Source organism: Neodiprion lecontei, chromosome 1 (assembly GCF_021901455.1).
Source record: "Neodiprion lecontei isolate iyNeoLeco1 chromosome 1, iyNeoLeco1.1, whole genome shotgun sequence".
Taxonomy (NCBI): domain Eukaryota; kingdom Metazoa; phylum Arthropoda; class Insecta; order Hymenoptera; family Diprionidae; genus Neodiprion; species Neodiprion lecontei.
Window position 1 is genome coordinate 18,846,213 of NC_060260.1, and position 27,172 is coordinate 18,873,384.

At 41.1% G+C, this 27,172-nt stretch overlaps 4 protein-coding genes across 8 annotated transcripts in view; 1 reads left to right on the forward strand and 3 right to left on the reverse strand.

Annotated features, from left to right (window-relative positions):
- The window catches only part of LOC124292641 (two pore potassium channel protein sup-9-like), a 1,036,556-nt gene that overhangs the window by 640,164 nt on the left and 369,220 nt on the right, over positions 1–27,172 (reverse strand). The gene's annotated exons all lie outside the window — the stretch shown is intronic.
- LOC124296585 (caldesmon-like) lies at positions 2,951–6,725 on the reverse strand. The gene is made up of 3 exons (XM_046746618.1): positions 5,737–6,725; positions 3,139–3,733; positions 2,951–3,031 (listed from the first exon to the last, which is right to left on the reverse strand). Exons 1-3 carry the CDS (start codon positions 6,723–6,725, stop codon positions 2,951–2,953), a joined length of 1,665 nt encoding a protein of 554 aa, XP_046602574.1.
- LOC124292640 lies at positions 10,928–15,957 on the forward strand. Of its 2 annotated transcripts, XM_046729981.1 has the most exons (8): positions 10,928–11,217; positions 12,068–12,317; positions 12,602–13,171; positions 13,337–13,465; positions 13,583–13,615; positions 13,708–13,928; positions 14,429–14,588; positions 14,669–15,957. In XM_046729981.1, the coding sequence occupies exons 2-8, from the start codon at positions 12,086–12,088 to the stop codon at positions 14,809–14,811; spliced, it is 1,488 nt and encodes a 495-aa protein (XP_046585937.1). In that variant the 5' UTR covers positions 10,928–11,217; positions 12,068–12,085; the 3' UTR covers positions 14,812–15,957. The 2 variants fall into 2 exon arrangements, with proteins under 2 accessions (XP_046585937.1, XP_046585938.1); XM_046729982.1 differs by lacking the exon at positions 10,928–11,217 and having other exon boundaries at positions 11,884–12,317.
- LOC124296586 lies at positions 22,516–26,541 on the reverse strand. The gene is made up of 4 exons (XM_046746619.1): positions 26,389–26,541; positions 24,901–26,301; positions 23,528–24,661; positions 22,516–23,475 (listed from the first exon to the last, which is right to left on the reverse strand). The coding sequence occupies exons 1-4, from the start codon at positions 26,539–26,541 to the stop codon at positions 22,516–22,518; spliced, it is 3,648 nt and encodes a 1,215-aa protein (XP_046602575.1).

Below are 27,172 nucleotides of genomic sequence, written 5' to 3' on the forward strand. Positions count from 1 at the left end.
ACACGATTATCGACACATTACCCTGTCCAAAAAAGATTGAACTAGCATACTCAAATGATTCGCCTGATTCTCTAACATCTTCTGAAGATAATTCTATCTCAATACAAGCTGTAAATAATTATTTTCGAATGGATAATCATCCGAGCAGTGACGAAAATCCGCATAACGATAGAAATATAACTTTCTTTGTTGAAGTTCCCGGAACGGAAACATTGGTCGACTCTTCGCAGATTGCCGATTATGTTAAGACGAAGTTAGATGTATGGGCTGTTAACGAAAAAAAATCGCATAACAGCTTAAGAAAATTACTCAACTTGTTAAAATTTATCCCAAGCCTATCAACAGCTTTACCAAGCGATCCTCGTACTTTACTCCAGACTACGAATCGAACCGATATTCGGGAAGTTTTTCCGGGAGAGTACTACTATTGCGGACTTGCCTCAAGTATTCAGGACATTTGCAATAGAATTGGAAATTTAAAAGTTGATGAAATAGCTATTTCTATAAATATCGATGGGGTCCCGTCAATCAAGTCTTCTACCGCGGCGCTTTGGCCGATTTTGGGAAATATTATGCCGTACAAAGAAGTTTTTATGATTGGAGTGTACTACGGCCACAAGAAGCCTCAAGATGCGAATATTTATTTAAACGAATTTGTCGAAGAGGCCATTGAGTTGTCCACCAATGGCATTATAGTTGGCGGAAAAAAATTACAACTTCTCAATTCGTTTTATCGTTTGTGATGCTCCTGCAAAATCATTTATTTAGTGCGTGAAAAATTTTAACGGATTTCATAGCTGCACTAAATGTGTGACGAAAGGAAGAACAAAAAAAAATCGCATGTGTTTCCCCAAATTAAATGCTAAACGGTGAACAGATGAAGATTTTTTGAACTATAGCGATCAGAAGTACCATGAAAGAAGAACGTGTCTCGACTCTATACCGGGATTGGGATTGGTATCTAATGTAAGTTTAAATTACATGCATTCAATTCTGCTGGGTGTTGTTAAAAAAATGTTAACGTTGTAGATTCATGGCGAAATCAATTACAGACTCGGTCATTTACAAATTCTAAAAATATCGAAATGGCTTATAAATGATACGAGGCCATTTATTCCACAAGATTTTGGTCGAAGACCACAGTCGTTGGAGTTCTTGAAGGAATGGAAAGCTACCGAGTTTCAACAATTTCTTTTATATACGGGGCCAATCGTTTTGAGAAAGATTTTACCAAAAGATATGTACAATCACTTGATGACGCTCCATGTTTTGATAAGAATATTATGCGATGTGGAGCAGCATCAAAATAAGTTGAACTACGCAACACAACTCGCGAAACACTTTATTAAGTCATTTGCTAAAATATACGGCGTCCATCACTTGACGCACAACGTGCATGGCATTATCCACTTCGTAGAAGATGCGAAGTTACACGGATCTATTGAGAAGTTTAGTGCCTTTAAATTCGAAAATTTTATGCAAACATTAAAACCTATGATACGCAAATCAGAAAAAACCATTGCAACAAATCGCTCGGCGCTGCGGCGAAATTCAAAAAATTAAAACTGCATGTTCACAGTACGCTCAAGACATGAACGATAATTTGGTACCTGTTGGCACTTCTCTTCATGTAGAAGGCCCACTACCTGATAACTGCAGAAATCCACAGTATAAAGTCATTCAATCATCGAACTTTACTATTAGAACTAATGGGAATGCTGATAGTTGCTGTATTCTGAAAAACGATGATATGATTGACGTTCAGAATATAGCTTTCTGTCACGAAACTCGAAAATTTGTGATAATAGGAAAACAACTCACAACCAAGGGAGATTTTTTTACTATTCCATGCCCATCATCATTGCTAGGAATACATAAAGTGAAATATACACGCATTGAAAGATTGACCATACACCCACTCAGTGTATGTATGTATGTAATCTTTATTGTTCCCCTTGGGGTTACAAGGACTTCCCTTTTCCTCTTCCTTTACAATATTTTTTTTTTTTTTTTTATACATGTTTTCTTAACCTATTCTTACCCTAATTCTTACTTCCTACCTTATCCTTACTTAATTTCTAATTGCCTGTGTCCTGTGCCATTGCCTTGCCATTCCCTTACTTTCCCTCTTATCCTTTTCTTACTTTTTATTCTTATCTTTACTTAACCTTATCCTATTTTACCTTATTCTATTCCCTAATTCGTCCTTATCCTAATCGACTTCCATTTCCCATTCATCTCTCACTCTTTCATTCTCTTGTACATCCCTGATCCTTTCCAATTCTCTCATCCAGACTTCTCCCCCCCCCCCCCCCCCCCTCCTTACCTAACATCTCCCTCACCACCTCCTGCCAGCTTTCCTCCCTTCTATCCCAGCCTACGCACCTTTCCCATACGTGCTCCCATGTTTCCTCCTCCCCCCCGCACACCCTACACCTTCTCTTTTCCTCTTCTTCCCAGTTCCTTGCCTCCTTCATCTCGCTTCCTAACCTAAATCTTGCCACCCTTATCCACCTGCTTTCTTCCCATCCCTTTCCCAGATATCCTGGTATCCCTTCTCCTTTCACTAGCCTGTACCATCTGTTGTACCTCGATTCCCTTATTTTCTCCCACCTCTCTTTTCTCTGTTCTTCCCTCTCTCTCTCCTCTATTTCCCTAAACTTCATCTCGCCCCTCTCCCTTCTCGCGACTACCTCTCTACTCTCTGCTCCCCTTTCCGCAAAGAAACTTTCCCTTTCTCTTTCCCACCTCGATCCCTCGATCCCAGCTTCTGCCTTGTCCCTTATCTCTTCCCAGCATCTCCTAGCTAACTCGCTACCCTCTCTCCAGCTTCCTTTCAAAATTCCATGCCCTTCTCCCTGCCCTAATCCTTAGTTTCTCCCTCTGTAGTTCCTCCCTTACTAGATATCCCGGTGTTCTCCCATCCACTCCTAATATCCATCTCAAAAATCTATCCTGTACCGCCTCGACCGCCCTCCACTCTCTCCACCCGCATATCTCCGATGAATACTCTATTACCGTCCATACTAGCCTGTCAAATAACCAAATCCTTTTTTCCCAATCCCTACCAAACCTTCTTTTTCCTATTCCCCATACCTGCCTCATTACTACCCCTGCCTTCCGTACTCTCTCTTTCACCTGTGCTTCCTGTCCCCCATTGCACTTTACTCTATACCCTAAATAGCTGAACTCTTTCACCTCCTCTATCCTTTTCCCTTTCCATCTCCAATCTATGTTTTTCCTTCTACCGCCTCCTTTCCTAAATCTCATAATCTTTGATTTCCCTACATTTACCGTCAGCCTTTTCCTATCCATATACCTTTCTAACTTCCTAATCATTGCCTCCATTTCCTCTTCACTTTCCGCTAGTAACACTATATCATCCGCATAAGCTAACGTGCATACCCTGCCGCCGGCTAGCTCCACCCCCCCAACCCTTCTCCCTCTCCCCATTTCCTCTTCTAAGTCCGCCAGCAGCAGGTTGAACACATGCGGACTGAGCGGACATCCCTGCCTTACCCCCCTCGCTGTCCAAAACGCCTCTCCTAGCTTTCCCCCGCTCCTTACTCGACTCTTTGTTTCCTTGTAAATTTCCTCTATCCTTAGCCTTAGCCCTTCCCTCACCCCTCTCCTTTCCATAGTCTCCCACAGCACCTTCCTGTTCACTGAATCAAAAGCAGCTTTCAGGTCCACAAAAAACGCCACCATCTTTCCCTTATCCTTTCCCACCGGCCTATTGATTAAATAATGAAGAACATATACATTGTCAATGGTGCCCATGCCTTTTCTGAAACCCGTTTGGTTTTGTGGTATCAAGCCCTTTTCTTCTACCTCTCTTTCTAACCTATCCGCTAATGCCATCGCATACACCTTATATAGAGTTGGCATCAAAGTCACCCCCCTATACTCTTCTACCCTTTTCCCCTCCCCCTTCTTAACTATCGGCGCTATCAATCCCTCCCTCCAATCCTCTGGCCAGCCCTCCCCCACCCAAACTCTGTTACATGTTTTCCATATCCACTGCTCCATTTCTTCCCCCCCATACCTCCATACCTCGCTAACTATTCCATCCCCCCCTGGTGCCTTTCCATCCCTCAGCTTTCCTATCACCTTTTTAATCTCTTCCCTCTGCAGCTCCCCTACCCCGTCCCCCTTCCTATTTACCGACTCCCCGCCTTCTGTTACCTTGCTTTCTACCCCGCCTAATAATCCCATGAAATACTCCCTCCACTCCTGATCTCCTATTTCTTCATTCACCCTCTTCCACTTCTTTTTTTCCCTATTAACTATCTCCCATACCTTGCTTTCTGTCCTTGCTTCCGCTGCTTCTTTTATGAATCCCTCATTTTCTTTCTTTTTCCTCTCCTCGCATAGCCTATTATATTCCCTTCTTTCCTTTCTATACGCGTCCCCTTCCCCCTCCCCCTTTCTCCATTTCCTTAGACTCTGCCCAACTTCCGCTTTTTTTCGCCTACATTCCTCATCCCACCATCCCTTTTTCGCTTCCCTCCCCCTCCCTCCTACATCTAAGGCTCGTCTAAACTCCCTTATTCTTTTCTCTATCTCTTTCCCTACATCCACTTCTCCTATCCCCTCCCATTTGACTTCTGTTCTAAACCTCATCCTACCCTCCTCCGTCCAGTCTCCTCTACTAGTTCCCCCTACTCTTTTTCCCTTCCTTGTCCTAGCCACTGCCCCCCTCAACCACACTATTACCGGGTGATGATCCGAGTCAACCCTATCCCCAATCTCTATCCTTTTGACCCTATCCCTCACCTCGATGTCTCCTATAGCGTAGTCTATCACTGTCACCCCTGCCCCTCCTACATACGTAAATTCCCCCTCCTCATCCCCCTCTATGTTCCCGTTCATTATTGCCCATCCTGTCTCCTCTAAAAATTGCACCAGCTGCCTACCTTCCGAGTTTATTTTCCTGTCCTTTGATTTCCTACTCCTACTCTCCTCCTCTCCTTCTCCCCAGCATCCTCCCCCCTCCTGCCCTGTCCTGGCATTAAAATCACCCCCCACTGACACTTTTACCCCTCCCTCTATCTCTTCTGCCCGCTCCTTCAATTCCCCTATCTTTTCTTTTAGGTCCCCATTTACGTATTTTCCTACTACTACCCATTTTTCCCCCCCTACACTTAATTTCCTTGCTATCATGCCCTCTTTTACCTCTTCCCTCCCTCCCTCCCCACTTACTATCTCCCTTCTTACCCCTGACAGCATTCCGCCTATTGCTCTTCCCTTCCTATTTTTTTGAACCGCATACTGCACTTCCCATTTATACCCTACTGGCAACTTATTTCTAATCCTTTCCCACCCCTTCTTTTCTATCCATGTCTCCATTAGAAATATTACATCCCACTCCCCTAGCCCCCTCCAGAAATCTTCATCCTTTCTCGCGAGCCCCGCCACATTCCAAAAAGCTACTTTCCACCCCTCCCTTTCTGTCTCGCCCACTCCCCTCTCTCTCCTCCTTATCTCCCTCCCCACCTGCCTCTGTCCGCCCCCACTACCCATTCCCCCGACTGCCTTTCCCTACGTACCCTTCCCTGTGCTTCTATACTTCTCTCTTGTCTTTCCTCGCTTGCTGACCTTTCCCTATCGCTTTCCCCTACTTTTCCCCTCCCCTCCCTTTGCCCCCCTTCCCGCGCTCTCCCTGTACCGTCCCTAAGCACCTCTCCTATCTCATCCCACTTCCACATTTTCCCTTCTATCCAGATCTTTGCATACCCTATTCTTACTCTGTTTCCCCTTCTCTCCTCAATAGCTGCTATCTCCCTCAACTTCCATTTCATTCCTCTCTCTGCCCAGGTGAGATCCTCGTCTATTCTCTCCTCCCGCCCTTTGAGTAGGCTTTTTCTTCCCATTACCTGCCTCTTTTGCTCCCTATTTCCTAGTCTTGCTATCCATATCCCCTTTTCTCCCCCCTTTTTCGCGCCTACCTCCCACATATCCTTTACCTCGACCTCTACCCCTATCAGCTGCAAAATCTTTTTCAACTCTTCCTTTTCTCTTCCCTTCTCAAGTCTCGCTCCTCTCACTACTATATTTCCCCTTCTTTCTTCCCTTTCTTTCCTCTCTATGGCCCACTCCATCTCTTTTAATCTATCTATTGTTACCTGCGCCACTTCCGCATTCCCCTGTACCTGCCTTTCTCCCTCTCCTTCTGCACTCTTCTTTTCTAATTCTATCAGCCTCTCCTTTACCCTTTCCATCTCACCCCCTCTCCGCTCTTCTACCTCTTCTAGTCTTTTACCTAGATCCCTTATCATTTCCTTCATCTCCCCCCTCTCTACTTCCCACTGCTCTTCCCTTCTAGTCATTTCGCCTTTAATCTTTTCCATTTCTTCCCTGATCCCCCTTCCCTGCCCTTTGACCTCCTCTAGACCTATCTTTAGCTCTTCCCTAATCAACCTAAGCATATCTTGTATACCCCCTCCCTCTACCTTCCCTTCCTCCCCTGTCTTACCCTCCGGCGACCGGTGCACTTTCCTGCTTTTCCCAAATACTCTTTCTCTTTCCTGCAACTCGTCTACCTCCTCCTCCCCTTTTTCCCCTTCCTCCTCCCGCTTTCTCTTCCATAAGTCTAGCACCGTCGCCGACGATCCCAGGCTATGCCTCCTATCCCTCCCTAACGCTGCTACTGCCCCCGGCCTACCTTTCTTTTTCTCCTCCTCTTCCCTGTTCACCCCTTCTTTTTGGCCACCCGCGTTACTCATACTCTTTCTCTCCTTCACCGCTCCCTACCTTATCTATCCGCCGCCTACCTGTCTACTCTATCCCCCTTCTTACTCCCTAGGTGTCACTGCCTATTCCTATCTTATCCGAATCGTTGCCGTCCGCCTGCTCTTTCTGCCTAACCTCAAAACTCTCCCCCTTCTTTCTTTTTCCCCCGCCCTTCCCTTCTATCCCTGCCTCCCCATTCCCTTCACCCGACCTCCCGTCTATGTCTTCCCCGCTCCTTCTCTGCCCTATTTCCTTTTCTCCTCACCTTTCCTATCCTGCTAAATTCTCTCCTTTTCTCTCGCACTCTTCCGCACACCTGTCACTCACATTCAAAACGGAAACGGAAGTCCTATACCCACTCAGTGATATTACGAAAAAGGGTGTAAAGCTCCCACACAAATCAACATTCGTTGTTTTCCCATTTCTCCATGATAATAATTCAATTTAGTCAAGTGTATAGGGGTTCGTGTTATATCTTCTTTCGTCGCTATTACTAAATATTCAGAATTCAAAACACTTGAGAACCAGAAGTCCATTGCATTAGTTAGTCGTTGGATAATGTTCGGATGTAGGTGAATTGGAATCATACAGTTAAGCAATGAGTACACATCGGCCATCTTGACATTCATCGGTAAAAATGAAATCTTAAATTTTCAGGTCTCTCAAAGATGGCATCTAATCGATATGCGGTTATTGAATTCAAAGATGGCGTTAGTCTCGCTACGGAAAAATGGATGACACCTCGGAAAACGCATTGTTACTGGCCTCCATAAAAAACGAATCGAGAGTATTGAAGGCTGTTGAGAATCAAGAGGACGTTACCGAAAACTGGCCTCAGCACGATATTATAAAAATATTGGCTTCGACGAGTACGTTTAACCAATTTTAAATTAAATTTCATGCTTGTATGCCAATGCATATGTAAAAAACGATTGTACAAGCCAATATGTAGAAGTCATTATGATTGTACAAATCGCTAGTCATTATTATTATTATTTCATTTTTCAAAACAATTAATTGCAAAATATACTCGTTATCTTTTTCAGAAACATTTTAGCGTGGACAAACTAAATGTACATAGGCTTTAGTAATGTCTGATATTAACACTGATTCGGAGCGTGATAATATTCGATCAAAAAAATCGACTCAGTCGTCTGTTATCATTAGACCATTTCCACCGATTGACATCGAGGGTGCAGCATGCTTCTCCAGTGGTAATGAAGATTTGGATATCGAAACGATAAAAAAAAAGTGCACTGAAAACTAGCGTACGGTCAAATACAAAGGACCCAATTTCTTCTCTAAACAAACCGTCCGTCATTGAGGGAACTGTACAATCGTACTGTTACAAAGGGTGAAATCACCCGTTTTGCCCCCTTTTCAATGATCTTGTAGTCATCATAGATAAAAGACGTTTATAAACCTCCCAGGTAACAATTTAATCTTTTGACATGAATGTGACGTCTTTATTGTGATGATCCTGATACGTTCAACTGTAAACGTAATCTTTACGTAATAAAAGTAGAACTAACATATCGGAAACGTAAACTCCATATAACGACAATCCATCACAGCCACACCAGCGTGTTACGTAAAGTATATGCTATGGTGTATATGCGATAATACTTTCCATAGAAATGATGTAAGACATACGGACCGTTTGTACATAACGTATATGGAACAGTGTAACATTTACTTTACATATTTGAGGAATCAAGTGTGACGTAACTAACATAACGTACGCAAGCTGTAACCGCAATCTGCCGCATCTACGTTACAGCGTATCTTTGATTGTACCATCCCTTGAAAGAGTCAGCACGGATACATAACTTATGTGCGCATAAGCGCAACGTATACCGAGATCTACGGCTCCTATGTTTCTGCGTATCTGCTACTGCGCCATCTCTGAAAGTGGAAACATAACCTCGAACACATAACCTGCAAGTTCTTACAAGTGAAGCATAATATTATGCAGACGCGTCGTGTGTTTTATTTGTGACTTCAATACCAATTACTAATAAATATAATATCAGGTAATTCGTTACTATAAATATAATATCAGGTAATTCGTTACTATAAATATAATATCAGGTAATTAGTTTATATTTTTCTTATTCAAGCCGAGTCGTCGGTTTAATCGACTCTGTTTAGTGAGTGAATTTGTATAAAAACCACGAAAAAAATTAAGGAATCGAAAATCTGGATATTATGCTAATGCGGTTGATGAGCATTTCAATGCATTCGATCATTTTCACATGATATTATCGGAAGATGCCCAAGATTGGAAAGGAGATTACTATTCTGTCTACAAGGCAGCGAAGACGATTAATTTTAAAAGAAGCTAAGAAATTGAAAAAAGTGCTAAAAAAAGTAAGCTCAAAAACTAATAGTGAAAAATGTGAGCATAATTTGAACGACAATAGCTCAGAAAATACAGATCCTAATGTTGAAGCATCAGAGGCAGGGTATTCAGAATATAATTTTCTCGAGACAGAACAAAGCAGTCCAGCTAGAGACGAAAACTTCAATGGTGAGCCTGATACTAGCGGTAGCAGTAGTTATTTCACAAAGAATACTGAAGATTGTGAACAGCATAGAAACAAAAATAATTCTGATATCTATACGGAAATTCAGAATTGGGCTATTGAATCATCAATAAGTCAAAACCATCTGAGCAATTTGTTGAAAATTTTGAAGAAATATGGACATGATTTGCCATCTGACGCAAGGACTTTTATGCAAACACCAAAAAATATAAAAACTACCAGTATGTCACCGGGTAACTATTATCATTTTGGTTTGGCCAATGCTTTAACTAAATCTGTTTTAAAGTATTATGCGCCTAAAGATTTTCCATCAGTAATCAAATTCAATATTAATGTGGATGGTCTACCTTTAACGAAAAGCTCTGGAAGCCAGTTTTGGCCAATTTTAACGGCTATTGAAGCACCTTTTCATACTCAGCCTTGCGTCGTTGGCATATACCATGGCAATGAGAAACCTCTGGATTGTAACGACTTCTTGAAATATTTTGTCGAGGATGCTTTGAAGGTTTGTGAGTCGGGTATACAAATAGAAGGCCACAAAATATCATGTGAACTGAACGTCTTCATATGCGATGCACCTGCGAAAGCCTACATCACTGGTACCAAAGGACATAACGCATACTTTGGATGTAGCAAATGTATGCAAGAGGGTAAATTTAAGGCAAATCGTGTGACGTATCCTGAAGTTGATGCTACTTTGAGAACAGATGAATCATTCAGATTGAAAGTCAACGAAGAATATCACAAGAAGCGATCCATTCTCGAAGACTTGAAGATAGGAATGGTGAGCCAGTTCCCACTGGATTATATGCATCTCTTATGCCTTGGTATCATGAAAAAGCTGCTTCAATTCTGGGTAAAAGGAAGAAAAAATGTGCGGATGACCAGTGCACAATTGAAGGCGGCCTCCGATTACTTGATGTCGTTAGCCGCAACATTATCTAAAGAATTTGCAAGAAAGCCGAGACCGTTAGAGCAAGTCGATCGATATAAGGCAACGGAGCTAAGACAACTCTTACTCTATACTGGACCGATAATATTTAAAGAACATTTAGATAAAGATAAATATTATCACTTTCTTAGCCTCAGTGTCGCTGTACGAATTTTATCCAGCGAAAAATATTCTACGACACTGATAGACTACGCACGGAGCTTATTGATATATTTTGTATCAAATTATTCACGGTTGTACGGTGCAGAACATATTTCTCACAATGTTCACAACTTAATCCATATTTGTGACGATGTACAATTACTCGGCCCTCTCGAAAAGTTCAGTGCTTTTGAATATGAAAATTTTATGCAAAAAATTAAGAAAAAAGTTAAAACATCGAACAAACCCTTACAACAATTTATCAACAGGGTCCACGAAGAAAATGAACTGAAAATAAATCCTGCACAAAGAGAGTATCCGATTATAAAATTTGCCAGCACCGGAGAAGACAGTGAGGGTAGACGATTTATAAAGTCAGTAGAGTATGAAAACTTCTTCTTGGGTACAAAAAAAAGTGATAACTGTGTTCTTTTACGCAATGAAAACATTATAGCCGTCAACCGTATTTTCCTCAGAAAGAACAAAATATTTTTGTACGGAAAAAAATATCGGGATTCGAAATTATTCTTCGATAAGCCCTGCGACTCTTCGGAAGTCGGTATTAATGTAGTAGATGAGGAACGTTACGAATTCGTTGTGATTGAGGCCAGACACATTGAACACAAGTGTTTGAAAATGCCCATAAACGAGCGAGATAGTGTCGTATTTCCGATGGTTCACGAGATTTGAATTTCCGACGCGTAATTAAGCAAGCAGTTCACCTATGCGAGCCTACCCTGCGCGCGCAGGCTCCTATACGTACGCACCACTTTGTAACGCTCTTACAAGCCGAGCTTCAACAAGTCTCACACGTGCGTGTACGGATCTCACCACGCGGTTTGCAAGGTACGTACCGAACCGATAATCCTTTATTTCTCTGTTTTGTTTCAAATTTTCACATTTAATCAGCTTACAGCTAAAATCGACTCAATTTAGTTCTGGATCTAGGTTACCACTTATGGTATTTGCTACCTACTTACGTTTCTATAACCTATCCATTTTTGCAACTCGTGTGCAACCGATAATAAATTCGTCTCGTATATATTACGCATTCCCCGCAGATTCAGACAGTAATTGATCCCAAATGGAAGAAATTCCTGATCAATATTAAATTTGGCAAATGTATGTAGGTACTTTAAATTACCGTAAGAGAAAAAATCGCACTATTCTCGAAATGCACGTGCGATATATTATATGCAAATGATATATTGTTAGCGCGATTGGAGAGATGAAAATCTGTGGTTTCGATTTTCTTAATTTTACAGAAGAAGATATTTCGAAAAATCCCTTGGTTTTCATTAAAATTCAATGATCATAACCCGGCGACTATTCTTCAAGTTTTCAATATAAATAATGGAAGTAATTGAGTACATTGTTCGATGAAACTTATTGTTGAGATCCATTAAGATTTACAATAGATAGCAATAGAGCATCTAATTGAGGTAGGGAGGCTATGATAGAATGAATTAGATATCCAATTAATGTTTCTACTACATGACTCGACGTCTTCCTCAGAAATTCAGAATTTTATATTTTGATATTGACAAATATAAAGTTTTTAGTCCTCAAAGGAAACTATGGACCATGTTTTAGCGATGTCAATTGCATAACTTGGGTCTTTTGTTGCCACCCTGCTTGATCTCAAGTGATGAAATTCATTGTTAATAATATATTGTTCTATACTTTTGTTATCTAGTGAATTCATTTACTGACAATGACTCTGACTGGGCCATACGCTGTCGTTACGTTTCTCGACGAAGATGATTTTAGTGATGGGGACGATGATATAACGTCCGAAGTTCCAAGTACATGGCTCACTGCTACCAAAACTGAGTGTTGGTGGCCGAAAACGGCAGACGTAAAATCATACATAACAAAACGAAAGCCCCCTGTAAAAGACAGTAGAAAGTGGATACTCTGCCATGTTAAATTTGAAGGCTATTACGGTAAATAATTGTATAAACTGCATGTAATAGGCCCCCTTGCTTTTGTGAACTCAATTGAAAATTAAGTGATCGTCTAAAGCTCCGTGATATACTGTAGAATGCTTCGTGTTTATGCCAAAAAAAAACTATGCAATTTAAAGTACTTGAATGTCATTGAGCGTTTGAAAAAATCTTCCAATCATGATAATTTAGCAGATCGTAATATGATTCATTTACTCGATTAATAGCGTAATGTAACAAGCTAGGCAGACATAATTGAATATTTACAATTCTCATATTTACAGAAAATTTGGAGAAAGCTCGGTCTGCGGCTTCAACTAAAAAATCTGAAAGTGAGAGTAGCTCAAGTCAAAGTCAAGGTGATAAACCATATCTTAGAAAAAGGAAACAGCCGCTTCCTCGCGTAAGGGAAGAATCTACCGATAGGGAAGATTCGCCTGACAGTGAACATCCCACAACAACCTCGATGCCAGAGCCACCGAAACTTGATAAAAAGAAGAATATGAAACCTTCCGTTACAAATCGATCCACTGATATACCTGATCAGACAGATATTCAAAAAAAAAAATCATCCCCTGATATACCTAATCAGACAGATATCCCAAAGTCATCAAAACGAAGCCAAACAAAGAATAGTAATCCACTATCAGACTCTCAGACAATAATAGACATTGAGCATTTACCCATTGATTTTAACTCGACTAATACGAATACTATTAGTATCCCCCCGGCACGAGCGAAACATATCGTAGGGAAAGATACCAACCTATCGTCAACACCTCATGCATTTGAGTCTTGGCCCATCGATATTGTAGTAGATGATTTTGACATAAATGCGGATAATGGAGCTGCAGGTACATATATGGATAGTATTTTTTTATACAAGTTCCTAAAGGTGGCATGTGTGCATGAGTGGTCTATGATTTGGATTTAGTAGTGTAGAATAACCTTAATGAATGATAATTGGGTACCGTCCAATTTTTTATTTGGTTGATAAGCGTATTTTTTTTTATCTACAGACTTTCCAAGCAGTACAAAAAGACGCGGTGATCCTTCCCTAAATGCTAGTGCTTTACACCCTTCTGCTCATCAGGGTCTAGAAGGGCACTCAATATTATTTGACGGTAGTCTCCCTGACTTATGTAATAGTACGTATATGAGAAATTGCGACATACGCAATGCAAATTTTCTTGGATCAAAATAATATTTATGGTTCACAATGGAAGTACATGGGCTCGAGTACAATACGATTATTTTGCTTTCAGATTCTCAGGAAAAGACAAGAATACTCATAGAGGGTAACCTTGATTCGTTTTTAAAAAATTTTAGAGTGACCAAGTCCTGCTTGAATTTTGTATTCAGTTTCGATTACGTATTTGTGTTTGTACAGAAAAATTCTCGGCATTAACCACACTATTGGCTGAGATATTGGTCACTCAACAATTAGTGGATCGACGTTTAGCTGAGATTGAAAAGAAAGTGGGTCAACATGGAACTGTAGGTCACGGAAAAGATTTTAAAAAGGTTACAGACGATCTTCCATTCAAAAACACTGCTGATATACAAGCGTTTGAAAACAAATTGGCTGATGCAGATTTTTGCAGTACTTTTGTGAGTGATTCATGATGTATTTTTACAAGGGAATTAGCAAGTAGACCTGCTCATTCAATTTTGGACAGAATTGTTTCTTTTCGTATTCTGAAACATTAACAGACGGTTGAATCAACTGAAAATCAAAAATGCCTCCAATCATTCTTTGATTATGGTAATAAATGTATTGTAAAAAATTCAACTCTGATGAGAGTGTGTGTGTAGGAAATTTTTCTGAAGAGGTACGGCTGGGAATCTTAATCACTTTTATTGTATCATGGGAAATTCATAGCAAGAGTATTACGATTTGTCTTTTTTTAGTCATTCAAAGATTCAAAAGCCGACTATTTTGGCAAAATTTCAAGCGAGTTTCTCTCAAAATATCCTTTCGAAGCAACGACCGTTGAATATGTTCCTATGAGAATTGATCAGTCATGTACAGGCATTTGTTTACAAAATATTTGATACATAAACTTTCCAAATGAAAATAATTATCTTTATGGTAATATTGTTACTCTCAGGTAAAGTATGTTGGACAAATTGGCGGGAACAGTGCCAAAGAAAATACTTTGAGAATATTGCGACAAGTATTCACCAACGACTTCGCTAAAGACGCTTCATGGTGCGGTCTGAGGGCCAATTTTCAACTTTCAAATTTGAAAGTCACAGCAGCCATCAAAGGTTAGTGTGATTATTAAAGCTACATTCACAGAACAGTGAGTAGGCATCAATACGACACTAACTTGTACTTAACTCTACAGATGGAGTGAGACTGTCATACACCTGTACAGATAAAGAATTTGAAGATACGGTGTCAGAATGGTTCCGCCAAGCTAAACAGCGGTTCAAGAGAGAGAATACAAAAAAGAACGGACCTCAACCACATCCTGCAGCTAATAATTAGTACAGATGATGACGCGCTAAACCATGACAGTTTCCATAAGATGCCCCAAACAGATTTATGGGGTACATAAGAAGGAGATGCAGGTCTCATTTCCCCATTATCTTGCCTAGTCTTCGTACCTTTCTAAATATCTAACGTTTACTTTGGTAGTCTATACCAAACAATTAAAGACCTGGAAAGTACAAAGTACAAAGATTTATTTTATAGTTTATTCGTGTTCAACGTTGAGAAAATTTTTTACTTAGATTATTAAGATTAAAAAAGACAAATTTGATTGATGAAATATTATATAAAATGAGCTACGTGCTCATATTGTTATAGATACACGTACAGTGTGGTCACAATAGAAATATTATACGTAGTATTTGGACATTTTTTTTCACTATTTAAACTTCTTCTATTTCTTTCACTCTATTCAATATCGACGATTACGTTAATTGTGAGAGTTTTTCTGGCCTTATCAAAACAAACACATCGTCCAGTTACGAGATTGTGATAATTTAACCAATAGAATAACAGAGGAAAGCACTGAAGTGTTCGTGCCTTGAAATAGTTTCAATACTATGCCCATCAATGAAGTATAATAAATTAGTAGATGACTAAATAAGTTTGAAGAAGAAAAGTATACATACACTCGACCGCTTCTAACAGCAAGACCCTAACTCACGAGCTCCGCTTGTAAAGACTTATTTCAGGCACTCTATATAGTCCGATTACAGAGATCGCTATACTCGGAGCTCCTAAGGTCTTTATAACCGGAGCTCGCGAGTTAGGGACTTGCTGTTAGGAGCGGTCAACATGTACTTCAAAGTTCACTTAGTAATGATCTACTATACACAAAGGTATGGCTTCTCTACTTCGCTACTTTCTTAATTTTTTGAACATTAATGCTTATTATTCACTTTGTTTGATGAAACGTTTTTTTTTCTCCTCCATGTACTATATTTCGACACATATTTCATATCTTTCATAATATTAATATATATACTCAATCAAATAAAGGCCTAAATAATAAAATATAATATTAAGATAAACTATTTCTGTGATGTGGATTAGGTAATACAAGAATCAAACATTCAATAAGACTGTAAAATGATATTGTTCCTAATATCCAATTAAGCTTTTGAATTTATGTTTGTGTGTTAAATAGATATATACGTATGAGAATTAGTACAAATGTACGATAAGATCTTTGTATGCTCTATTTATGAGCAAGTCAATAAGTAATACATAATATAATAAACGAGAATACTATATCTCACAGAACAATAGTTATATACTTGATACATTTATGGATAATTGATCGTGATGTATCTGATACCTACCATCATTTCCTGAAACACCTTAGCGACATGGAGGCCATGTAACTCCGATTTCAAGCGGTGCATGATTGCTATGTAGCCTTAACGTAACATTGTGACGTCTCTGTTCTGCCAAATTCACGCTTCAGCAACGTAACTAGCATGTAGCCATTCAACACGATCGTGACGAAACTCTAGCATGATATGTGGCGGACATTTTAGAGTGCCTGGACCATTACATTCACGTTTCATACAACATACCTGTGATATTCACGGAACTAAGTGTAACATAATTTATATGTGTTTGTTACGAAACTATGTTGCCTGGGCTCTTATGTCTTTCAAAAGAATAAGGTTGCTGCGTCAACCAACATTATTGTAAAAACAGTATTGTTTCAGACTTAAAACGAGAAAACACATATTTCGCAATTAAAGCTTTTTCACAACATCTTATTCACGCTTTTGATTTTGACTTGATAATTAAACTCGCGGATCCATATTTTATTTCCGTAACGACGAAGAACGTTACATTGGTGTCAGAAGCGGGATCTTAAGTTTCTTTTTAATCGAGTCAATTCAGTGCGCGAACTATAACTATGAGCAATAGTCGTAAGACATGCTCACGTCGAAGGGAAAGTGGCGGAGAAGAACCTTCCATTATGGAAAATCCGCGGGTTCCCGAGACAATCTCATCACCTTCAGTGGACCCTCTTCCAATTTCTTCGGCGGTCTCTCAGATGGATCTGCTGAAGATCATGTCCCAACAACAGGAAGCCGGTGAACGTGATCAACAGCAACTTCACCAGCTGCTGCTCGATCAACAAGAGCAGCGAAAAAGAGAACAAGAACAACGAGAAAGGGAACATGCCTCTCAGTTGGAGCAGCGAAAAAAAGAACAAGAACAACGAGAAAGGGAAATTGCCTCTCAGTTGGAGCAGCGGAGGCTTGATAGAGAAGCTCAAGAACGATCCGAGACCAGTCTTCATGAACTGTTCCGGACGACTGTGGCAGCTCTTCAGGCTGTCCATCAGGTGAACGGCTCAGGAGAACCGGCTGTCACCCCTCGAGGTTCCAGAGTCGCTACTCCGCTTCCCTCTCCTGTTCCCTCTCCTGTTCCCGTTCCCGCTGTTCAGGAGGTCCAACATCCAGGACGGTTCCAGGATGTTCGAGACTCAAGGTCTGTGCCTTTTATTAGGGGAATAAATGAATCCCCAATTTTTAGAACAACAGTAAATAATGAGGTTGGCTTTTCCGAGCCTCTGTCTCAGGTTCAAACTCGTTATTCTCATTTAAGTCAATTTAATAATTCAAAATTTCCTGGGGCTGCTTCCTTTAAAACCGCCAATTTCTGATGGAAAGATTCCATGGGCAGATTATGAACGTCAATTTAACACAATTGCAAAGCATAATCAGTGGGACTCCGCCATGAGGGCCCACAGCCTTGCCTCTTGTCTTCGAGCGCTGGCTTTGGATGTTTTAACGGCATTGTCTGAAGAAGAAATTTCCGATCATGAAAAACTTAGCTTCGCGCTTAAATTGAGATACGGAAATGACCATCTGACAAAATTGTACACAGCTCAATCACAGACTAGAAGACAAGGACGAGACGAAGACCTTGCGTCACTAAGCCAAGATATCGAACGGCTTTCTCGTGTAGCTTTGCCAGACCACGAGCCGTCTCGTAATTTATTAGCGACCCAAGCTTTCTTAAACGCAATTAGTGATCCAGAAATTAAAATGGTCGTTGGGACATCGGGTCTCACTTCTCTACGAGAGGCAACGGCCAAAGCCCTTGAGGTGGAGGCAAAGCGAAAACAATATTTTGGGTTGAGCAAGCTTCGTCGGATTGAGGTGTCCAAAAACACGTCAGAAAGACGAGGTTTTAAGCACTCGGAAGAGTCAAAGCCTCAAAATTACAGAAATAAAAATAATAACAAGTATTATAATCGTGAAAATCGTGGTTCTCTTCAGAATCAGAGTAACAAACACAAAACTAGAGGCGCAGTTACGACAGATCAAACTGTAGTAAGTTGTTTATTTTGTCATAAAATAGGACATGATGCCAATCATTGCTTTTTACTTAAAAGGAATAGTAGAAAAATGATTCAAAACTCGCATTCAGATTCCTATAATTGGCGAAGAAGAGATATAGAGGTTGGGAAAGAAAATCCTCAATCCTCAAACTAACTCTTCGTCTGAGGCTGGTTTGAGGAACTAGTTTCAGACGTTTTTATATAAAATTATCATTGGAGTTAACCTCTTTCTTTGAATTATTTTAGTTATGCGTGACAGGCATTCCCAACCTATTTTATCGCCTGTCAGGGAAATAAAGCTCGTCGAAGGTTAGGTAGTTTTCGCAACTTCGAATCTCTTTTGTTGAGGAAAAATTTTGATCTTCTCATTCGCTTGTCTGAACTCAGAGTGGATTTAATTGTTTATTTGCGAGTTTCCCCAGAAACTTCTTTCGCTCGAGTTAGTTCCCGTTCCCGTGAGGAGGAATCGAGCATTTCTTTAGAGCTACTCAGAACTATTCATGAGGTTCATGAGGATTGGCTAGTAACTCAAACCTTTTCTTCTTTATCGGCTCCTGTTTTGGTTATAAATGCAGAAGCTACAGCCGACCAAGTTTTTCTAGAACCTTTTTCTCTGGAATCGAGTTTTGTGTCGGATAGGCTTTGGTTTCTTTTGGAATGTGAATAGAGCCACGATTATTTTTCGAGGTCGATGAGCGATTGCTTGATTTTCACATTTTATTAACCTTAAGTGTCAGTTTTTGTGAGCACTTTTTCAGGTTATTTGACACAGCCTTTTCCTTCCAATCTTCCCCGATTCCTGAGGATGACTGGTGGCCTTATTTTAAAGAAATACACAGAAATGATTCAGATAAGATCGTTTCTTTTCTTTTGAATACATATTTAATTTATTATATTCATGTATTTTCCCAAATTCACTTAGTGAATTTGAATTGTTATACCATCACTTACATTTGTCCTTCCAAAACTCTGGGGTGAGCTGTTTCTAAAGAAGTTTAGGATCAGTCACCCATCTATTTCCCTATTTCCTGTGAAAAGGAGTCTGTTTTTATCCTGTTTGGTCCTGGAATTTTCGGTTCCCGCCTCGATGTTTTCACCCGAACCTGTTTTGTTTGGACAATCCTTCATGAAGAGGATTGGATTTCTTTTCGACATCGATCTGGACCGTTGGTGATAACTTCGAATTCATGAAGCTACATAACACTTAATAACACTTACCTTTATAAAACAAGGCACATAAATTTTTGAAATTATTCAACACTCAACTATCTGCTCAAGGTTTTCTGTGGTTTACCTTGAGACTGTGGGCAAATGCCAGATAGTAAAAAAGGGAGTCTTTAAATTTTTAGAGCCACAGCTCCAACTCACCTTTGAGCACTGACTGCTAGATCACTTTTATAATTGTTTCATCTTTCCCGAGTTGGGACGACTCTTTTTCTCGGGGGGGGAGTAGTGTTACAAAGGGTGAAATCACCCGTTTTGCCCCCTTTTCAATGATCTGGTAGTCATCATAGATAAAAAACGTTTATAAACCTCTTATGTCTTTCAAAAGAATAAGGTTGCTGCGTCAACCAACATTATTGTAAAAACAGTCTTGTTTCAGACTTAAAACGAGAAACACATATTTCGCAATTAAAGCTTTTTCACAATATTTTATTCACGCTTTTGATTTTGACTTGATAAACAAACTCACGGATCCATATTTATTTCCGTAAGGTCAAAGAACGTTACAGTATTTAACGCTTGAAAAGCTTAACGGTACGTAGCAAGTCAATTAAAAAAATTGTAAACTTTTATAATAATAGTGTATTGCCCATTTTACGCTATATTCTCATCATTTTTATAAATTGGATTAAAACAATCCTGACAGCACTGGCTAAGTTCGATCTGAAAAAAGATGCTCTAGCAGCCGAGGTTTGGAATATAGGACTAATATTGGCAGCGAAGACTACCGATGAAGAAATTGATAAAACCGAGAGTCAAATTCTGAAAGCTTTTCCTTTGAAGAAAGAAGCCGATTTGGCGGAAGTGAAACAACGTCTATCGACTGACGCAAATTACAAGAATACTATGGTGAGAGTAACAATATTTGTTATATTGCCGTTAATTTTGTACATGTAATTTGAATGTGTTCTTTCTGCACATTTCAGATATTTTTTTCTGCCAAAATATTCTGAAAATAAATATTTCAATCGGCAGTGCACTTAGTAAATTTCTATATAAAGTATTCCACGCCAAATCAACTACATCCGAACCTTATTTTTCTATTTTTGGTTCAATATTTTTCCAGTTGTTATATCTATTGAAAGAACCTCTGTATTTTTTTCAGAATTTTTCGTCCATCCACTCATGAGTTGTGATTTTTTTTTTCAATCGTCTATAACTAGCCGAAAAATCGTCCAAATAAATATTTTGATTTTTTTTTTCAAAAAGTAAAAAAAAGTGGCCAAATTAACGATTTTTCAAACTAGTTTCACCGCGGTTATGCTGTTCCTTCTATTGTTTTGTAATTCAAAAAGAAAAAAATTAATATTTCAAAATAATTAACCATTTTTTCATTATCGCATTTGAAAAGTACGGTAAAAAACTAACCATTCAAAAGAAAAGGAAGTTTAATTGGGTCTGTTTTTTGGCAAGTTATATACAAATGAAATAAAGTCACACCTCACGAGTGGATGGACAAAAAATTCTGAAAAAATACAGCGGTTCTTTCAATGGGTATAATAACTGAACAAATATTGAGCCAAAAATAAAAAAGTAAGGTTTGAAAGTGGAATACCTCGTATATATATATATGCCAAATCACCGAGGTTTTAACGCGACCCCTTTTAATTTAGCTTCACATACGTTTTTGTACTAACTAAAAGAAGTGTTGATGATTTTCTTTATATGCTCATAATTTGGGCATTGATGACTCAAATTTGATTTTGTTTTTGTTGAAATGTTGGGTGTTTTTTTCAAATAAAAAAAAAAAAATACTAAAACTTTATAAGAAGTGTTGTTGACCTTAATTCTTACATTTTTGGTGATTTGCGATTGTTTTTTAAAGGGTTATAGTCTTTTTTTAAAGTGATATGTAAAAGAACACCCAATTCTACGTATTTTGTGTAAGTTTCCTTACGATATTCCATCTCGTTATAGTTTTTTTTTTATTTCGAATGTTTCAAAAAAAAATTTTTTTTTTAAAGCCCATAGCATTTAATAATGTATCAAAAAAACATTTTTTCAGGATAAAATCATTAAAAAAAATTTTTTTCGATAAATTACCAAATGCCATGGGATGTTAAATAATATATATATATATATATATATATATATATATATATATATATATATATAGAATGGAACAATAAAATCCAATTTAGCAAGTGTTTGACCCGACCCAGTTTTGAAGAAACGCTTTTCTTTCTCATTTTTTCGCATTTTTCCAGTCTTTTCATACCCCTACTTACTGATTTCTCTAGCAATTTCTTTTTCAAACCTATCATACAGTTGGATCATCTCTGTGAGTGAAAACAATGTGCCCTGCTGTGGTGATTTGGGATCGAAAGTTTCTTGTCCAAGATTTAGGTGTTAAATTTGTGAAAAACTTAGAAAAACGTAATTATTTCTGCAGTTTTTAAGGATATTGATGTGTCGCCATCAGTGGACGTTTAAGTAACTTATAGCGTTGAGAAATAGAGCTGAAAGCATTTAATTTCTTTTTTTCAAGTCTCTAGATACTTCCTTAAACCGAGATATGCTTATTTGAATTCGGTGAGAAAATCGAAATACGAAATCTGTGAACCATATAGTCGAATTTTTTCATTTTTTTTTTTATTTTTAACTGCAGTTTAATTCGTGACGTCACGGAAACTTCTTCGAAATAAATACATTGATAGTTTTGAAATGAATGACTGTAATCTTTTGCCCTTTTTTGTAATTCTTTTGTTTCATCCCCGGAAACTCATTCCTGAAAAATTTATATCCATGCACAAAACTACATTGTGACTTTTGTCATAGAAAATACTATTTCGTTTCGATTGCGACCGTATCGCAAGAGACCGTTACAGAGAGTGAAGATTTACAGAGCGAGAGAACACATAGATTATACACATACATGACTTCAAGACAGTAGACAATACATGAGATACAGCTGATAGGTTTTGAGTCGCGACACGGGCAAGAGGCGAGATTTGACGCAGAGACGGCAAGTAAACATTGCACGCGAGTGTGCGTACATGTGCGAGGACGATTTTGAGTGTCGCGAGACACACATTTAACTATTCGATACTTTGCCGAAACATACCGCCCGCTTCGCTATCGGTAACGATCGCGAAATTATATTACCGCCCGCCGTGCGTTATTCATTCTTAGAGTCAATAATTGTCTTAAAAGGACACTGGAAGCACACACAAGTTTACGATTGGACGTTTTAACACAGCGGATTTCGTTTTAACGGTCACAACGCGAACGAGACCGTCGGTTCCCGGATGCACTTCGATCACTTTCGCGAGGGGCCACACAGATGGAGGTAGATTTTCGTTTTTTACGAGAACGATGGATCCGATTTTGATGTTCCCGCAATGAGTCTGCCATTTCGAGAGGTTTTGAAAGGACTGAAGATACTCCGTACTCCACCGTTTCCAAAAATGCTCCGGCATTTGACGCGAGTGTTGCCAATGCGACAGCCGTTGAACTGGCACCTCGATGAGTGACGGCTCAGGAATGGTGTTCAATGCTGAGCCGACGAGAAAGTGTCCTGGAGTCAAGGCACTTGGATCCCGTGGATCGTCCGAGATAGCGCAAAGAGGTCGAGAGTTGAGCGTGGCTTTTACTTGCGTGAGGAACGTCGCGAATTGCTCGAACGTTTGAGTCGCATCTCCGATGACTCGTTTGAGGTGAAATTTGACCGATTTGACTCCGGCTTCCCATTTTCCACCAAAATGAGGCGCGGAGGGAGGATTGAACCGCCACTGGGTTCCGTGTGACGCGAGGATGTTTGCGATTTCTGAGAACTCCTTTGACGATGCAGCGAGAAGACGGCGAAGTTCTGAGTCTGCGCCGACGAGATTCGTTCTACAATCGCTTGCCATCGAGGCACAAATTTCTCGTCGAGATGTGAAGCGTTTGTACGCCGCGATGAATGTCTCCTTCGTGTAGTCCGAAACTAGCTCGAGATGCACAGCCGAGGTCGTGAAGCAGATGAAGATAACGATATATCCCTTGCATGATTTTGCTCCTCTTCCGCGGGAGGCTCGAATCGAGAATGGACCAGCGTAGTCAACGTCAGAGTGAAGAAACGGCCTTGATTGTGTGACTTGAGACTGAGTTGGACCATCTGTTGGCTGCTGAGAGTGGCGCACAAGGAACGTAACGATGTATGAACATGCGGATCGGTACTCTTCCTCCCAGGATCCAGTACCGCTGTCGGATTGTAGCGAGAGTGAGTTGCGGACCTCCGTGGAGCGTCAACCGATGATGATGATCGATGATCAATGTGGAGAACGATGATTCGCGAGGCAAGATGAACGGGTGCTTTTCGTCATACGAAAGCAATGAGTGATTCAGTCGACCACCGACTCTGAGGAATCCGTTCGAATCGATGAACAGCGTGAGTCGCGATAGTGGATGACTTCGAATGAGATTTGAGCTTGTCTCCATTTGGCGAATTTCTTCTGCGAAGTACGCCTGCTGGGTCACCTTGGTCCAAAACAGTTGGGCGTCGCTCAATTCGAGAGTAGAGATCGGTCCGACAGTGATAGACGTGATTACGTGATTCGATGTCGTCTTCGCGAGGAACCGATTTGCTGCGCGTTTACACAATGATGTGACTTTGAGGAGAGTCGATAGTTTTGAGTAGCGATCGACGAGATCCCAGATTTGTAGCGGCTTAGCTGTTGCGATGTGCGTCGACAGCCCTTTTCTTTCCTCGAGATGAATGTTTTCTTCCGGTCGCGGAGATAAGGATGGCCAATTGACAGAAGGCTTCGAGAGCCAGGATGGTCCGAAGGTCCAAAGTTCTGATTTTTGGAGTTGCTCCGGAGATGCACCACGAGACGCAAGATCAGCGGGGTTTTCAGAACCCGAGATGTGATACCAACGAGCGCGCGCGAACTCTTGGATTTCCGTTACGCGATTACGAACGAATTCTTTCCACCGCGATGGGTGGCTTTTGGTCCACGCGAGCGCGACTGTGGAATCCGTCCACAGATAAACCGAGGTGTTTTCGAAATTAAGAGTCTTTTCCACATGGCACATCAACCGGACGAGAAGATTCGCAGCACAGAGTTCGAAACGAGGAATTGTCACCTTCTTTACCAGCGCTACTTTAGTTTTCGCGCACACTAGTGAAACGCGCACTTCGTTAGTGTTGATATACGTTCGCGCGTAGATCACTGCACCTAATGCACTTTGAGAGGCGTCCGCGAAACCGTGGATCTCTATCCCGAGAGATGCTGAACTCAACCTGATCCATCGTGAGATGGTGATAGCTAAGAGCGGCTCGTCCCAGTCGAAACCGAGTGCCCACAATTCCTGCATAAAGATTTTGGCTCTGATCGTGATCGGCGTGAGCCATCCGAGAGGAACAAAGAGCCGCGTGGTTTGTGAGAGAACTTTCGTTTCGTGAAATTGTCCCGAGTTCGATGAATTTGCGGGGAGAACGCGAACGCGTCGATGTATGGTCTCCACGCAAGGCCGAGAGCCCGAAAGAATGGACTTTGATCGAGATTTAGATGCATCGCGATCTCTTGATGGTTTCGAGAAATGTCAACGAGAGTTTCTGGGTAGCTTGAAGTCCACTTTTGAAGTTCAAAGCCGCCCGCCTTGAGCAATTGATTGAGTTCGTTGATTTTCTCGCGACCTTGATCAACGTCCTCTGCTCCTGAGAGGATGTCGTCGACGTACGTGTTCTCGAGAATGACGTGGCTCGCAAAGGGATACTGCTCACCTTCGTCCTGAACGAGTTGATGAAGAACACGGACCGCTAGATACGGAGCGCTTGCAAGACCATACGTTACCGTAGTCAGTTGATATTCTTCAATCGGTAGCTCTGGTTCTTCCCTCCAGAGGATTCGCTGAAAATCTTGATCATCATTGTGGACCAAAATTTGTTGGTACATCTTGACGATGTCTGATGAGAACGCGACTGGATATTGTCGCCAGCGTAAGAGAACGCCCGCGAGGTCGGTTTGCACTTTTGGACCGACAAGAAGATTGTCATTGAGAGAGAGTCCGAGGTTGGTTCTTTGAGACCCGTTGAACACGACACGCAACTTTGTTGTTGAACTGCTGTCGCGAACTACACCGTGATGGGGAAGATAAAACACCCGGGAATTGTCTTCAGGTGTATTGATAGCGTGACGCATGTGCCCGAGTTCACGATATTCACGAAGGAAGCTCGAGTAAGCCTCCTTGAGTTTCGCGTCACTACCGAACCGTTTCTCCAAACGAAGGAGCGTTTTATGCGCGGGATTCCGCGAGTTACCGAGCTCTACCGAATTATCCTTGAGCGGCAGCCGAACTACGTAACGACCGGATGCAGTTCGAGAAACCGTTTCGCGAAAGTGTTGCTCACAACGCTCTTCTTCGGAAGTTAGTGCCAAACGTTTCGACACTTCCTCCTGCTTCCAAAACTGCTGCACGAGATCGAGCAGTTCGTGATCGAGGGAGCATTGGAAGCCTTGGACTGCGCCATACGAGGGGCTTGCTGCTTTCGCTGAAACGCAGCCGGAGAGGACCCAACCGAACTGAGTTTCTTGCGCGATTGGTGTTCCTGGTGCTCCTCTTCGAACTCCTTGACCAATGATGTTGCTATAGATGTCAGCTCCGAGAATTACGTCGATTTGACTGGGATGTGCAAAGCTTGGATCCGCGAGGTTGAGTCCTCGTAGATGAGGCCAGTCTTCGACGAGAAGTCGAAATGAGGGTAGATACGATGTGAGTCGTGGAAGCACGAGTGCCTCCACCTGACACGAGAACGAGGTGTGAGCACGAGATTGGAGTTTCAATGTCGCGATGCCGCGAGTCACTGCCGATTGATGAGCTCCGACGCCAATGATCGGTATCGTTGCTTGATGCCGACGTAGTCGCAATTGTTGCGCTAGCGACTCCGTGACGAATGAACTTTCGGATCCTTGATCGAGTAGAGCGCGAGCGATGATTCTTTGTCCAGTCTACGGATTCGAGGCGATCAATTGCACTGTGGCGAGAAGAACTGGAGAGCGCTTGATCATTGTAGGCTGAGCTGAGTGGTTGCTCACCTGAGAGGCGCTGTTCGAGATCGGTGCGTTCTGCATTGCAGGTTGCGCTACTGCAGCCTGTCCTTGAGATGTGCCGCTGTTGGCAGCTGTCGAGATTGAGGAAGAGTTTCGATGCAGCAAGGAATGATGTCGACCGTTGCACACGCGACACATTTTGTTGGATCGACAGTCCTTCTGCTGATGTGGACTGAGACAATTGAAGCAAAGCTTTTTCGCAGAAACCACTTCCCTTCTTTGATCGAGAGATTTGTCGCGATGGGTCGAACAGAACGCGATGTAGTGGTTGCCTTTGCAACAAGCACACGACTGTTCCTTTGATTGCGCTGTATGTGACCTTGTCGTCTAAAGATTTGACCTTCCTTGCGATGAGTGCGGTTTCGACGTCGCGATTTGATTGTGAGCATGAGCTTGCTCCACGGCTTCGAGGGTGTGGATGCGACCGATGAGAAACGCCTTGAGCTCCTCAAACGAGGGGGGCTCGAGTTTCTCGCTAACACTTTTCTCCCACTCTTCGAGAGATGCTGGGTCGAGCTTGCGAATCGTCATGTGCACGATGATGTGATCCCCTAATTTCTCGGGACTATCGAGAAGTTCGAGCGCGCCAAGAGCTTCGCAAGTGTTGCTGTGCAAGCTCTTTAGTTCCGATGATGATTTTTTTGTGACACGAGGAATCGCGAAAAGTGTCACGAGATGAGAGTCAGTCAGAAGCCGCTTGTTTTCGTATCGTGAGACGAGAGTTTCCCAAGCTCGAGGGAAGTTTTCTGCGGTGAGAGAAATGTTTTTG

What these genes read in the sequence shown, in the direction of transcription:
- LOC124296585 (XM_046746618.1), bottom strand. Translation starts at nt 6,725, where the DNA reads ATGAGTAACGCGGGTGGCCAAAAAGAAGGGGTGAACAGGGAAGAGGAG. An exon ending in GGAAACAGAGTAAGAATAGG is followed by an intron (nt 3,734 to 5,736) that starts GTATGCAAAGAT and finishes TTTAATCAATAG; the next exon opens with GCCGGTGGGAAAGGATAAGG. An exon ending in ATGGGGGACAGGAAGCACAG is followed by an intron (nt 3,032 to 3,138) that starts GTGAAAGAGAGA and finishes GTTATTTGACAG; the next exon opens with GCTAGTATGGACGGTAATAG.
- LOC124292640 (XM_046729981.1), top strand. Translation starts at nt 12,086, where the DNA reads ATGACTCTGACTGGGCCATACGCTGTCGTTACGTTTCTCGACGAAGAT. An exon ending in TCTCCCTGACTTATGTAATA is followed by an intron (nt 13,466 to 13,582) that starts GTACGTATATGA and finishes TTTTGCTTTCAG; the next exon opens with ATTCTCAGGAAAAGACAAGA. An exon ending in GACAAGAATACTCATAGAGG is followed by an intron (nt 13,616 to 13,707) that starts GTAACCTTGATT and finishes GTGTTTGTACAG; the next exon opens with AAAAATTCTCGGCATTAACC.
- LOC124296586 (XM_046746619.1), bottom strand. Translation starts at nt 26,541, where the DNA reads ATGTGTCGCGTGTGCAACGGTCGACATCATTCCTTGCTGCATCGAAAC. An exon ending in TCTCGAACAGCGCCTCTCAG is followed by an intron (nt 26,302 to 26,388) that starts GTGAGCAACCAC and finishes TCGAATCCGTAG; the next exon opens with ACTGGACAAAGAATCATCGC. An exon ending in CAAGCTACCCAGAAACTCTC is followed by an intron (nt 24,662 to 24,900) that starts GTTGACATTTCT and finishes ATCTTTATGCAG; the next exon opens with GAATTGTGGGCACTCGGTTT.